Source organism: Macaca fascicularis, chromosome 6 (assembly GCF_037993035.2).
Source record: "Macaca fascicularis isolate 582-1 chromosome 6, T2T-MFA8v1.1".
NCBI lineage: Eukaryota > Metazoa > Chordata > Mammalia > Primates > Cercopithecidae > Macaca > Macaca fascicularis.
The window spans coordinates 101,629,527-101,644,275 of NC_088380.1; the positions used below are offsets into that span (position 1 = coordinate 101,629,527).

The 14,749-nt window shown below is 52.2% G+C and overlaps 1 protein-coding gene across 1 annotated transcript; it reads right to left on the minus strand.

Annotated features, from left to right (window-relative positions):
* Nucleotides 1-11,175: 11,175 nt before the first annotated feature.
* Nucleotides 11,176-14,335, minus strand: LOC141406967 (uncharacterized). Its single transcript, XM_073993191.1, has 4 exons — nt 14,125-14,335; nt 13,895-14,022; nt 13,132-13,426; nt 11,176-12,100 (listed from the first exon to the last, which is right to left on the minus strand). The coding sequence occupies exons 1-4, from the start codon at nt 14,333-14,335 to the stop codon at nt 11,904-11,906; spliced, it is 831 nt and encodes a 276-aa protein (XP_073849292.1). The 3' UTR covers nt 11,176-11,903.
* Nucleotides 14,336-14,749: the final 414 nt, after the last annotated feature.

The following is a 14,749-nucleotide window of genomic DNA, read 5'->3' on the forward strand; positions in this document are numbered from 1 at the left end:
CCCTAAAACATGAGGATTATTTCTTACATGAGCTAATGCCATTTTCAGTTTTAATAGAATAAAACATACTTTCTTAAAACTGCCTATTTCTTATTCCATATTCAAATCTTCTAGTTCGCCTCAAAGTGTTTGTGGCACAGGGTCCCACAGATCGCAGCTGGTCAGCCCGGGTCTCTCCTGGGCACCCTCTCGGACGGCAGCGGAGTGTGCAGGCCGGGTTTCCTCCGGGCGCTCTCACTTTCCAGGTGACCTGGCTGCTTCTGTGTGGTGTTGGGTGCCATGTTCCTGTGTTTCCTGAGAACTGGAACTTAGATCCAAAGACTTAGTTTGAGTCAGGCTGTGCCTTTTGAAGCAGAGTCCCTCGTGGGGAGTTCTGCATAGATGGCCACATTCTACCATCCTGTGAGGCCTGCTTGCCTCCACTGGGGGGGTCTCACGCCAGCGGGGTGCATGCTGAGAGTCGGCCACTGTCTTGTGAAGATCTGCTTTCTCCCTTCAGCCACGGAGCAGCTGGTGCACTTGAGTTTCTGGTGTCCTGTGATAATGAGTTTCTCATCAACCTATTAATGGTTTTCATATTCATTGAGGATTATTGTCTGAATCATTTATTAGAGTTTGTGAAGTTTTCAAATTCTGTAATTCTTCATTCGTTTGCTGGACTTCTTCAAAGAAGAGCTCCACATCAGCTGGGGCTGTCGGGTTATCTTGAAATATGGTTCTGTGGAAAAGGCAGGGGCGGCTGCTCTCCCTGGGAAGTCCAGTTTGAGGAGGAGGGGGGTGCAGGAACTACCTCTAATGATGACAGAAGAGGCTGTCTTTTTTTTTTTTTTTTTAAAGACAGGGTCTGGTTCTGTCCCCCAGGCTGGAGTACAGTGGCATGGTCTTAGCTTACTGCAGCCTCAGCCTCCTGGGCCACCTCAGCCTCCTGAGTAGCTGGGACTACAGGTGTGCACCACCATGCCCAGCTAGTGCTTATATTTTTTTTGTAGAGACAGAGTCTCGCCGTGGTGCCCAGGCTGGTGTCGATCTCCTGAGTTCAAACAATCTGCCCACCTTGACCTCCCAAAGTGCTGAGATTACAGGCGTGAGTCATTGCGCCCAACATGGAGAAGAGAGTTCTTTCTTTTCTTCTTTTCCCCCCCCCAGTCTTTGTTTTGTTTTTTAGTACCCCTGTGACCTCACAGAAATATTTCTGTATATGTACATATTTGAGACTATGCGATCAGATGGAATTTAGTTTTATTCCCACATTTGCCACAGCTGTTGGCCCATTTTGGTCTCACTTCTTTGGTTTCTAAGCCCCCACTCCCACCTCCCTAAAGCATGCACAGCCAGGCCCTCCCTGCTCCAGAGGCTCAACTGTCTGTTTCCCAGGGAGCTCTGATTTCTGTGGCTAGTGGGGAAGGGCCTTTGGAGAGTAGCATCTGGAAACTAGGGGTGGTGATTGCTTCTGGATTCTGTCAACCCCGAGAGTGTAAAGTTTGTTTCTAAATTCTAGAATGGGAAATTTCTGAAGGTTCTTTAAGATACCAGTTCCCCAAACCTTAACCATAGCTCAGGCAACATAGTAAAGAAAAAGATAAATTCTATCATTGTAACCTTTTTCCTCTGGTTGAATAAATGTTATCTTTATTAACATGTATAACCTTGAACTTGTTGCCAAAAATTGAGTTTTGTGAAATTGTCAGTTGGATTACTCTATTACTGTACAAGGGTTATAAAGTATTTCAACAAATACCCCATTTGGTTTTTGTCACATCTCTAGATGAAGTTTAAAATGAAAGATCAATTTTTGTCTAGGTGTGGTAGCTCATGCTTGCAAATCCAAGCACTTTGGGACACCAATATGGGAGGATTGCTTGAGGCCAGGAGTTTGAGACTAGCATGGGTAACAGTGAGAACCCATCTCTAAAACTTAAAAATTAGCCCAGTGGGCATGGTAGCTCATGCCTTTAATTTCAACACTTTCGGAGGCCGAGGTGGGGAGATCATCTGAGGTTAGGAGTTCAAGACCAGCTTAACCAACATGGTGAAACTCTACCTCTACTAAAAATACAAAATTAGCTGGGCATGGTGGCAGGCACCTGCAGTCCCAGCTACTCAGGAGGCTGAGGCAGGAGAATGGAGTGAACCCGGGAGGAGGAGCTTGCAGTGAGTGGAGATTGCACCACCCGCACTTCAGCCTGGGTGACAGAGCGAGACACTGTCTCAGAAAAAAAAAAAAAAAAAAAGGCTGGACATGATACACAAGGTGACCCCAGGAGACTCCTGTGCAGAGTAAAAATGAACCCCAGCACTAAACTCAGTCCCTGAAGTCCCTGTGGGATTCGCCCCACCTCCCACCCCTGGGTCCACCTGCACCCTCCCGGAAAGAACAGTGACATCACCCCACAGCAGGAGATCACCAGCAGTGGCCACCGCACCCTGGGTAGCTGGGCCACCCCCAGGGTTTCACAGGTGGAGAGGGAGCCTGGGAACTTGCATTTCTAGCAATTTCCAGGTGACAGGGCACCACACTTAAAAATACACAATACTGGGTCCTGAAAGGACTTCTATTCACTTGCACATTGGTGGGATGGAGCCCTACATTGCGAAGGGCTTTTCTTCACGTGTCATCCTTGAGCTCAGGGGCTGGCAGCACTTGGTGGGACCTAGTAGGGCGTCCCTTGCTGACTGCACACCCACAGCCAGAGCCCTCACCGGGATAATTCTCACAGGAAGCCCGCAGAGCTCCTGACACCTCGCTGGAGGGATGAGAAAGCTGAGGCTCTGAGGGGGATAAACTGATTACTGGAAGGTAACGACCTTAGTGAAGTGGTGAAGCTGCAGTGTAAACCATAGTCTTATTTCATTTTAACTTTCAAGACTTCCTGATTTCCTCTATTACAATGCCTGTGCCTTAGAGTCACCAATGGGAACTTGAAGGAAAATAATGCCTGCTGAGGCCAGATGCTCACTTAATTGCCTGGGGGTGGAGCCTGTGTGGTTCTAAGCCCTCCTTCTGAAATTCTGAATGGTGAGGACTGCAAATCAGCTGCCTCCTGCTGGGCCCTGCAGGGTGAAACCTGAGGAAGCCCCAGGAACATTCAGTGAGGGGTTAGGTTGGAGGAGAACATGGTTGGATGAAAAGTAAGAAGGAAATGCACCAACATTTACTGGCAGGCTCTGTCACCCACAGGACAGGGAGGAAGACATGCACACTTGCAGTGCGGGCTTTCACAGCCTGGCAATGAGTGCTTTCAGCCTCACAGGTAAACGTCACCTGTTTCACCATCTCCTTAGGGCTCTCTAGAGCCCCAGCACACAGCTATTTGGGACAAAGGGCAGTTTCAGTGTCTTTCACTCCACACTCAAGCTACAGATTGTCCTTATAGCTCAGGTATCCTGGGGATAATCCATCTCGTTTCGTTTTGGCCGAATAACTTTCCTAAGGATTTCCAGGAGAAAACATCTTCCCACCAAAGAAGAACCTTACCATTTGGAAAAACACCTCTTCGTCATTTGCAAAAACCCCAGTTTTCAGGGAAGTGATAATCTTGTCATGAGAACCAAAGATAAAGTTGGAGATAACGAGGGAGTGGTTACATAGGAAATACGTGGTCATTACTCTGACCAATTATTAAATCACTTTCTTCACATGACACACTTTTTAACAGCTTCTTACTAAACCACAGTGAGGGTAAGAGAGTCACAAGACCGCTTCTTCCTTGAGTCAGAGTCATTCACGGCCCACACCAGGGTCTAGCAAGAATGACTGACGTCACCCTTATTTCCTGGCTACTTGGAGGAGCTGGATATCCCAGTTTACAAATCTCAGTTTCCTGGGATTCGGCTCTGATAAAATCTAAACTGTATTTAAAAAAAAAAAAAAAAAAGGAAGAATAGGCTGGCTGCGATGGTTCATGCCTGTAATCCCAGGGCTTTGGGAGGCCAAGGCAGGCAGATCACGAGGTCAGGAGATTGAGACCATCCTGGATAACAGGGTGAAACTCATCTCTACTAAAAATACAAAGAAAATTGAGCCAGGCGTGGTGGCATGCGCCTGTAGTCCCAGCTACTTGGGAGGCTTAGGCAAGAGAATCGCTTGAACCCAGGAGGCGGAGGTTACAGTGAGCCGAGATTCCACCACTGCACTCCAGCTTGGGTAACACAGCGAGATTCCGTCTAAAAAAAAAAAAAAACCGAATAGATGAAATCTAATGAAATAATCCAGTTCTATCCTTTTACCTCCTCCGTTGTCTGGAGTAATAAAGCTCCGTGCCTCGCCCTCTCTCACAGCACTGAACTGCTTTTCCTGAATTTTCCCACACTGCTGATCACTCACTTGTTAATTTCGATGATACATTCTTTTTGAGAAATAAAGTCAGTTTGCCGACTGCTGCCACTGGTTTGTCAGAAAATTAGCTTACACTGCGCTGATCTCACTCCTGCTGCCAAAGCTCCTTCTAAGGGTCTCTCCTTTGACAATATAGGGATTATGTAGGCATGGGGAGGTGGGATACCAAGGGGGGATTCTGTCAACGTGCTCTTCCCCCCTCCCCAGCCCCACCGGTTCAAAGTTACCGAGCCGGGGGCCTCTCTGACTATCTGGACTGTGCAGACCACCGTGTCTTCCGGTAGGGTCAGGGGAAGGCTTGAGATAAATCTGTAGGGCTCTTCACTCAACCACCGGCCCACTGTCGACCTCAGGTGCTCCAAGTGCCATCGCTGCCGGGCGCTATGTGGATGCGTCGGTGACAAAATGGAAAGTTTCTGGTCTGGGCAGAGCTTGTTCTGATCAGGAGAGACCCGAAAGCAAGAAACACAGTGAACAAATGCATGATGCCCAGGGGTGGATGGCAATAAGCACTAAGGAGAAAAATAACAAGTGGGGTGGGGGTGTTAAGAGGGTGGGGAGGGGAAGGGCTGCCATTGACAAGCGGAGAGCCTGCAGACCTGCCTGAGAGTGACGTTTGGGGAAAGAAGGAAAGGGAAGAAGGGGAGGGAGGTTAGCTAAATGGACATCTGGGAAAGAGCTCAGGCAGCAGAGGGTCTGGGGCGTGGGCGCGGTGGCAGCGTGCTGCATTCCAGGGTCCTCTGCATGGCTGGGACGGAGTCGGCCCTCCCCTGCACATCCCTCAGGGCCTTCGCAGAAACACCCACACGGGGACCTTCTACATACAGGCAGGACACGCCACCCATCGCCGTGACCACACTGTCCCTCAGAGGAGCCGCTGGCCACGTGCATCCCGTCCACATGGAGATGTACTTTAAGATTCTTTACACAATGGATTTCAAAGACTTAGTATGGAAAACAGTGTAAAATATTAATAATCAACATAATAACTGATTGTTATCAAATAATGGGCTGAATATAAAAGTTTTTTTTGTTTTACTTTTTTTTTTTTTTTTAGATAGGGTCTCACTCTATTGCCCAGGCTGGAGTGAACCTGTGCAGTCACAGCTCACTGCAGCCTCCAACTCCTGGGCTCAGGCAATCCTCCCACCTCAATCTCCCATGGGGCTGGGACTGTAGGTGTGCAACGCCATATCTGACTAATTGTTTTGTATTTTTTGTAGAGACTGGATCTCTCCATGTTCCCCAGGCTGGCCTCAAACTCCTGGGCTCAAGTGATCCACTTGCCTTGGGCTCCCGAAGTGCTGGGATTACAGGCGTGAGTCATGGCACCCAGTGTCCCCCCGTCCCGGCCCGCCTTTCTTTAATGTGGCAACTAGTTCATTTAAAATTGCATATATAACACAAGCCACCCACGCAGGCCCCAATCCTGGGAGATGCTCCCGTTGGAGAAACCTCCAAGAAGGGGATCTGCTTGGATTTGCAAATGGCCCCTCTGGCCCCAGGGGGATCTACTGTGCAGAGCTGCTCTGGATTCGGCTCTTCAATACTGCCCTTGAGTGTACTGTGCACCTCTTGACTTTCGACCAGCACAAAGCTCCTTATTAAACGCTGACAATAATTCCTTCCATTCCAGGTGCCATAATGGATTCATTAATCTCCTGTTGATAGTTTTTTGCTGGTTTTCCCACTTTCTATTATTCTAAGCACTGCTATGAAGACTCTCCTTTTACCCCACCAGCCTGTGTCTGCCGCAGCTCACACGCTCTGCCTTCCGGCTGTAATAGCTGAGTGGCCATTTACCCCACGCCCTGACACACTCAAGTCCCTGGATCTCCTCGGCAGGGTGTGTCTGTGGGCACAGGGCTGCCCTGCCACATGCCCCACCCCATAAGCTTCCATCTATGGCCACTTCTTGTGCGACCCTAAACTCACTACCTCTCCTCCTGTCCTCTCCTCTCCACAGAGCCACCTTTAATCGGAGACAGTCAGTCTGCTTCCCAGTCAGTCGGCTTCCCTCCACCTGCTTCCCAGTTCCCCTAAGACAAATCCAAAGTCCTCCTCTGGGCCACCCTCCTCTACCGACTCCTCCCTCACCGTAGGGTCAGGTCAAAGGGCCCCAACCAGAGGCTCCCCTGGGCCCTTTCATAAGACTGGAGCTTTTCTTCTCAGGTCCAGCTACAGGCACATTGTACCCACGCCTCACCGCAGGAGTGAGAGCTCCAGGGGCATAAAGGACTTGGTTCTTTTGCCTAAAGCCTGCCCTGACTCACCGAAGTCGGTCGGTTAATGTGCGAAATGATTACAGAAACACAGAAATAAGGTTAGGTGTGGCGCCTCAAGCCTGTAATCCCAGCATTTTGGGAGGCCAAGGCGGGTGGATCACTTGAGGTCAGGAGTTCGAGACCAGCCTGACCAATACAGTGAAACCCCATCTCTACTGAAGATACACACACACACACACACACACACACACACACACAAACCCAGGTGGGCATGGCGGCGCAAGTCTGTAATCCCAACTACTTGGGAGGCTGGGACAGGAAAATCGCTTGAACCCGGGAGGTAGAGGTTGCAGTGAGCCCAGACCAAGCCACTGCACTCCAGGCTGGGCAACAGAGGGAGACTCCATCTGAAAAAAACCCACACACACAGAAACAAAATCTTAATTGTAGTAAGACACAGCTGAAAAGATATGAAGGAAGTCCCCAAGTCTACTGCATGCCAACCTTTCAATCATTTTCCATTCAGAAAACTTCACATCAGATCATTTACATATGTACGTTAAGACAAGCGGTCCTATATTAATGAATCTTCTCCGTCAAAATCCTGGTCAAAGTCAGAAAACAATCCCACAGGACTCCTGGGAGCATCTCACGTTGGAGAAACCTGGAGAAGTGGAGAAGCTGATCTGCAGGATTTGCAAACCGCCTCACTGACCCCAGGGGGACCCGCAGCACCGGCGCCCTCCCCCTATCGGTGAGAGTCGGAGCCTCACTCAGACCCACACAGTCAGGATCTGAACCTCCGAAGGCTCCCCCAGGCAGCTCTGGGCACATGGAAGCTGGGAAGACAGCAAATGGGCCCTGGGGTTGGGGGACCCAGCACAGTCCAGCCTTTTCTCTTTTGCCTCCTGAAGACTTTCACTGTGGATGTGTGTTAGGGAAGAGGGGAGTGAAGAAAGAGACAGGGAGAGAAGACAGAGACCGAGTGATGCCTCCATTCTGCAGAGGAAAACACCGAGACCCTATCTCAGCACTCCAGACTGCAGGGCCAGGGCAGGACTTATAAGTCTCTGCCTCTCAGTGCTCTGGTCTGCCATGTGTCTGGCTCCCTCTTCCATCCTGACAAGCACAATGACTGTAATTCCAAACAAAGGACTGGGAATTGGGGGTGAAGATGGAGAGAACCGAGGAGTGGGGAGGGAAATGGCAGCCTCTGGGCAGCTACTCTCTAATATACACAAACACACCAGAAAGGGCTTGTAGAAAAGAAACACAAAACGCAACCCAACTACTGACACATGGCCCTCTGTTCCATATTCACCCGCACGTTCTTAGCAGAAAGGCAACTGTGAACGTGCAATCTGGTATCGTGACGTTTGCCCTGACCACGTTGTTACCGTATCTTCATCTTTCTAATTTTAATTGTTTCTGATGGCCCATCCGATTGGTAGAACTTATTTAAAGAGCCCTGATTCTCCCTGATAAAAGGTTGGAGTCCTGTATCAAAAGCTTTTAGTTTCTGTAACCAAGAAGGAAAACATGCTTCTTTTGAAAGATGACAAAATGTCTAGCTTCGAAGGGTCCTCCGAGTATGGCACACAAAGCGGTCTGCATTCATAGAAAATGATGCCATCACATAAATCTCCCACTGTGCCACGGGGTGACACCATCACTCATCGTCTGCCTCCCAGACCCAGTAATTTCTGCAAAATCAATTACTGCACTTTACACTGAAAAGATCCCATCAAAGAATGTGTGTGCACAGGATGGTGAGGGGCGCCGGAGCTGTGTGAGGCGAAACGGCACTGTTCTCAGTTTCCCCTTCCATCCGACTGCGCTCCGAAGCGTTGCTTCAGAGATTTCCATTTTATCTTATAATTAAATAATATGAACTCTACTGGGGGAAGAAAAGCAGCCCATCACATTGGTACTAAGCCTTGATATCATTTTTGCCATCTTGACTCCTATCGCTATAAAAAGTCATTTTCCGTTGCCCTCACAAAACCACCCAAGGAATATTGCTTCAGACACCAAAGGTGCCCATGTGGGGATCAAGCCTGGTGTCCAATAAATATGTATGTCATTGACCTAATGCATGTCCAGTCAATTGAAACCTCACACTTCTGACTTCGGTTTTAAGGTACTAATCTTGAAGTCTTAACAGTGTATATATATTGACCTGAGGATGTTGGGTACTTTTGATTAGAGAGGGTTGAATTCCTCTAAAGGACTTCATGAATGAAGAAGACAGCTAGAAGCCCTGGTTTCCTGCTCCTCACTGGAGATTCCAGGCGGGAGGCAGGCAGCAAACATTTGTGTTCCTGTCAAGCGCCAGGCGTGGTGCTGGGCACGGGAAAGTCACAGCGAAGACACAGCTACACGCAGCACTGAACATCCCTGCTGCAGCCACAGGGCCTGGCCACACCACGGAGCTCTGTGAACTCAGGGAAGCTGGAACACCTCGGGCATCCCTTGCTCATGTGTAAAGTGGGGATAAGTCAGTGCCCAGCATCACTGAGGGCCTGCCACATAACAGAGAGTCACTAAACGCTAGCTATTCTCACTAGGATTGGAAAGGTTGATACTCAATTTATATGAACTTTCTATAAATACTGTATTGATGTTCCTGTCACCACAGGCAAAAAGGACGCTGCTTTCGCATCCAGCCCACCCTAAGGATGCACCTGGACTTCCCAGTACACTCAGCTCCACCAGGCATCAGGCCCTGCAGAAGCCACAACCTGTGACTAAGACAGTGAGTCACTCTTGGTGTGTGGCACAGCGTGACGTGGCGGTGGGCACTTAGTCATGATCAGTCTGCGATCAAGAGCTGCGGAGCTTGTTTTAGGTTGAGTGAAAATCAATTTAATTTTCCAGACATGTCTTGGGACAACAGAAGATACCCAAAGAAGCAGGGGGAAACAAAAAACAAAAAATCCCACAGCCTGAGACAGAAGATACCCAAAGAAGTAGGGGGAAAAAAAAAAAAACAACAACAACAACAACCAAGCCTGAGAAATACTTTCTTCATTCAAGGCCTGGGGAGTCAGGAATACAGGAAAGAGATTTTCAATTTTATCTTATAATTAAATAATATGAACTCTACTGGGGGAAGGAAAGCAGCCCATCGCGTTGGTATTAAGCCTTAATATGATTTTTTGCCACCTTGACTCCTATCGCTATAAAAAGTTATTTTCCATTCCCCTCACAAAACCACCCAAAGAGTATCTGTGTAATTTTGAGCAAGTTGGGTTTTCTTCACTTTTGAGCATTAACTAGATTAAGGAGCTTCACCAAGAAAGTCCCATGAAAATTATGGTGGAGGCCTGACATGATGGCTCATGTCTGTAATTCCAGCTCTTTGGGAGGCCAAGGCAGGAGGCTCACTAGAGGAGGCCAGGAGTTCAAGGCCAGTCTCAGCAGCATAGTGAGATCCTGTCTCTACAGAAATCATCATCATCATCATCATCATCATAACAATTAGCTGGTCATGATGGTGCATTCCTGTCTTCCCTGCTACTCAGAAGGCTGAGGCAGGAGGATCACTTGAGCCCAGGAGTTTGAGGCTGCAGTGAGCTATGATGGCACCACTACACTCCAGCCTGGGTGACAGAGCCAGACATAAGCACTCTTCATGGTCTAAGAGAGAGTACAATATTTGGAATTAGGATCTGTTTTGCTCCTACCACAATCACGTATGCCCCTCATGCCCTTACCTAAGTTATTTTTCTTTGTGAGTCTTTCTCCCCACTTCCAAAATGAGGGCATGCCTCTCTTGGGATCATGTATCTAGGCTTGGAGATGAGAATTGTAAAGCTCCTAGTATACAAAATATTTTCAACAAATGGTAGCTATGGTCATTTTAATATATGGAATTTTACCATAATTTCACATCTGACAGATAATTCCCCTGAAATTAATACTTGAATGTGAATATGTTCTCTGATCTCTAGCTACAGGCAATAGTCTTCTATGTCAGGGAAAATCAAGTACTAATATAGAATCAGAATAAAATGGCAAAAAGAATGGGGGCACAACAGATAAATTCTCGAGGAATAACCTACTTACTGTAAGAATTTGTAAATCTGTGGCAGCTAAGACCAGGCCCTCTGAGCACATCTGGAGGTGAACTTCCTTAAAAGAAATGCGTCCAAATGCTCCAACAGGTTCAAGATCATATCTCGGAAGGGTAAAGCTCTTTAGAGTCTACAAAAAAATTGTGACTTCGGCTCTGCCAGGGAAAGAATGCCCAGGTGACCCGCCGTGGCGGGCTTCCCCAGGGACAGCCCAGGTGTGACCCATGTGGGCTCGAGGCCACCGTATTTGATGCCACCTGCAGAGCTGAGGGCAGCTGTCTCCCATTAAGCCAAGGCTGTACCAACCAAGCCACGTTCCCACATAATATTGGTTTCCAAAATACCTTTTTCCCCAGAAGAGAAGAGGCGTGGACTTACTAACCTTCAATATGTGTAACTCCTCCCGGGTGGCAAAACCAGGATGACAGAGAACACCGCGATTCTGCCAATGTATCCTAATCTCACATGCCTGTACACAAACTCCCAAGCATTTTAGCAAGCTTTTGGACATGAAGCTCAAAAGAATGACCCATCAATATTTTCCAATACATACAGCATCTTAATGTGTTTTTCTTTCGTGTTTTTTTTTTTTTTTTTTTTTGTAGACACAGAGTCTCACTATGTTGTCCAGGCTGCTCTGGAACTCCTGGGCTCAAGCGATCCTCCTGCCTTGGCCTCCCAATGCACTGGAATGACAAGCATGAGCCACCGTGCAGGAACCACAGCACCTAAATTCCAAAATAACCTTGAACCCCTGACCTTCCACCCGCCCTGGTGACTTCCAGAGATCGGTTCCTCTTCCCGTGCCAAAGGTTTCTTGTCTTTCGCGGCCCGGGTAAAGTCACTCAAGATGTTCCCTCTGCTTCTGAAGGCCTTTGACTGAGAAGCCACTCTGGGTCCTATCCCGACCCCAGGCGGTTCCACTGGTACTTGCACATCTCCGGGCCGGTTTAAGTCACGCTGGCCAGACTATTTCCACTTCACTCTGGTAATTTCTCCAATCCCAGCGTCTGCTGCATCACCTTTTCTTTCTCTGAGAATCCAACCCTACAGGAGGAATGCTGAGGCTGGGGGTCCTTTTACTAGAACGCTAACGCCAGAGCACTTCCCAGGGGCGCTGGGGGTCGGGCTGCAGGGCGGAGTCTGGCGCTGCCACTGGGGTCTCCCGCGGGGGGTGCTGGGCCTGGGGAGGCTACGCTGCGGGCTCGGGGAGTGCGTGGCAGACGGATGTCCCGGCCTGGGCGCAAGGAGACTACGGGCCCGGCATCACGTAGGCGCTCGCGGCGGGCGGGGCGGGGCCCACAGCGCCCCAACCTGCAGCACCCGCGCCCGCCCCGCGCGCTCAAGGGCGAAGGGAAGGTCACCGGGGCCGTGGGCTGGGGGCCCATCCCGGCTCCATCCTTGTTCAGTGCGCGGTCCCGAAACGGGAGGAAATCCGCCATCCGGGCCTTTCCACGCATCTGCTGCAGGAGGAACCGGGAAAATAAAAATCAAAACCCAGCTCCGGGCGCGTCGCGTCTCCAGCCCGCGCGATCGCTAAGGCTCCCAGGTAGCGTTCGCCTGGGAAGCGCGGATCTACCATCCAGCGGCTGCAAGGATCGGGACGCTCCACCGTCGGGGCACTGGCGCCCCCACGTGCACCCGGGGCCTGAGGCGCACAGTCTCCACCACCTCCGGCTCGTCAATGTTAAATGTCCTCCCGGCGCGCCCGCGTCGTGGGCCCAGACTCGGGCCCCTCCTGGAGAGCCGCTTCTACATTGCAGGGAAGGGGAAGCCCAGAGCCCGCGCCCCGGCTCCGCTGACGTCCCCGAGTCCCCGCTTCCTGGTCCTTCCCGTCCGCAGAGGCTGGCGGGGAGGGCCTGGGACCCATTTTAGTTTTCGGTATCGTCACTAGCCGAAAAGCAACTAGTGCAGGAAACCCTTTTTTTTTTTTTTTTTTTTTTTAAATCCTTTTAGGAAACCCTTTTTTAAACTCTTCCAACGGAAAAGCGACATGCTGGGGGGTGACGTGGGGCGGAGTTAGGGGGCGGGGGGCCACTTAGCAAGTGATCGCGCTGTACTCACGCTTCGGAGGGGAAGCCCGGCCCTGTCCTACAGCTCTGATGGAGAACGTCCCCCAAGGGCGCTCCAGGCGACCCCCTCTGCCAGGCTCAATTTAAAACATAAACCGGAGGGGGTGGAAACCTCACTCTCTTCCGGACGGAGGTTCCTACCGCCGTGTCCCTTCCTCCTCCGCCCCACCCGGCAAGGACCCCGGGGCTGCCTTGCCGGCTCACGCCGCCCCGCAGGTACCCCTGCCGCTCCGGGTCACGGGCTTCTCTCCAGTTCTCCCCATCGCTTCCCCGCTCGTCTCCCCGGTTCTTCCCATCGCTTCCCCACCTTTCCCCGGGTCCTCCCATCGCTTCCCTCTCTTCTGCCCCGTCGCCCCATCCACTTCGCCCTGTTCTCCCTCCTCCGTCCGTCACTCCCTCGCCGCCGGGAGGGGGGCGCGCACCTTGAGCATCCCCGCCGCTGGTCAGCACGCCGATGGCCTTGCGGGCCCCGAAGAGGTGCTCCAGGAACTTCCGCAAGGAGCCCTTGGGGGCCCGGGAGTCGTCCGCGTCCATGGCGAGAAGGCGGAGGGCAGCCCCTAGTCTGGCTGCGCCGCTGGCAATGGGAACCCTGCCGGCGCGCGCCCGACTCGGAACCGCCGCCAGGCCGGCGCCCCTGAGCGGACCCAGGGCCAATGGGCGGTGACGGGATGGACCCGAGCGCACGGGAGGGGCTGCGGGGCGGGGGCGGGGGCGCGGCTAGGGGCGGGGTCACGGCTAGGGGCTGGGGCAGGGGCTGGCGAGGGGGCGGGTGTGGGCAGGAGGACCTACGCGGGGGTCGTCCTAGGTGGGGGCCGCGCTAGCGGTGGGGGAGGCCGCAGAGGCGAGGGTAGAGCCACAGGTGGGCGGGGTCCCTGCGGGCGGGGCCGCGTTGCTGGTGCGCGAGCCTCGCGGGTGGGTTGGAGGACTCTGGTTGGGGGCTTTAGAGATGCCCCGAGCACCACAAGTGGGGACGGGGGCAGTGTCCTGGGGAGGGGAGACCGCAGCGGGGCGGGGTCACATCGTTTACCGGGCGCGCCAGAGCGGGGCGGGATAGAAAGCGGGGAGCATCTCCCGGGGGGTCGAGGGAGACCCTGAGTGTGCGGGAACGCCGGGGCGTGTGGAAACCCCTCACTTGCGGGGAGCGCCGATGCGGGGCGGGGTGGAATTGGGGCGCGGAGACCCCACCTGGACGCGGAGGCTCGCGCCCGGCCGCGCGCACAGCTTTTTGTTGCCGGCAGGATTCCTCTTGGGGCTGTGCTGGGAGCCTCGGGGCGCGGCTTCCTCGACCGCCGCCCCCAAGTTTTCTCTGCAGCCTGAGGTCGGGAAGGACGGACGGAGAGTGGATCCCCAAGGTGGTGAGAAAAGCTGATCGCGGCAGGCTTAGCTTTGACCAAGTTGCGATTTCCGGGGCCTACGGAGGCTGTGACGCTCCTGGGCCCCCAGCCCGGCCCTTGGGGAGAAGAAGCCTTGGGGTAGAGGAGGGTATCGGGCGCGACCCTCAGAGACCCCTGGGCGCGCGAAAGTCAGAGTGGGGCAGGAGGAGGCGCAACAGGACTGGCCTGGAGGGGAGGCGGGACGACCCTTCCTCCCCACGGACAGGCGCGCTGCTGTACGCTGTGCCGACATCGGCCGGCTTCACTGGCCAACTCCACGTGCTGAAATACGCACACCCAATGGGATGTGCGGTTGCCTATCCACAGCTTAACAGCCTGGTGCCAGGTACCCTGAGATGGGAGAGGGGGCAGCCCCGACAAAAGCACGGGCTTATGGGGCCCCGGTTCCTTCAGTGCTCACCCCACGAAGAAGGGCTCCCAAACGGCCCCACTGGACGGCTTACTGGAGGATGGTCCTGCGCAGTGGGTGTTTGTTGAACAGATAAGAGACAACAAAAGAGACTAAGAAGAGGTTTGTTCTGTGAACCGGGGAAAGTGAAGCAGTCGCAAAAGAGAGTCTCACCAAAGGGCAATCCTGGGGAAAAGATGGAGAGGCATGGATTTTTCTTTCATGTGTGCCTCATCCTGGGGCTCATCCCGCTGAGCA

Excerpts from the sequence above, each read along its gene's own strand:
- LOC141406967 (XM_073993191.1), bottom strand. The coding sequence starts at position 14,335 with ATGTCGGCACAGCGTACAGCAGCGCGCCTGTCCGTGGGGAGGAAGGGT. Across the intron at positions 14,023-14,124 it reads CCAGGAGCGTCACAGCCTCC|GCTGCAGAGAAAACTTGGGG; the intron begins GTAGGCCCCGGA and ends TCCCGACCTCAG. Across the intron at positions 12,101-13,131 it reads CAGCGGCGGGGATGCTCAAG|CAGATGCGTGGAAAGGCCCG; the intron begins GTGCGCGCCCCC and ends TTCCTCCTGCAG.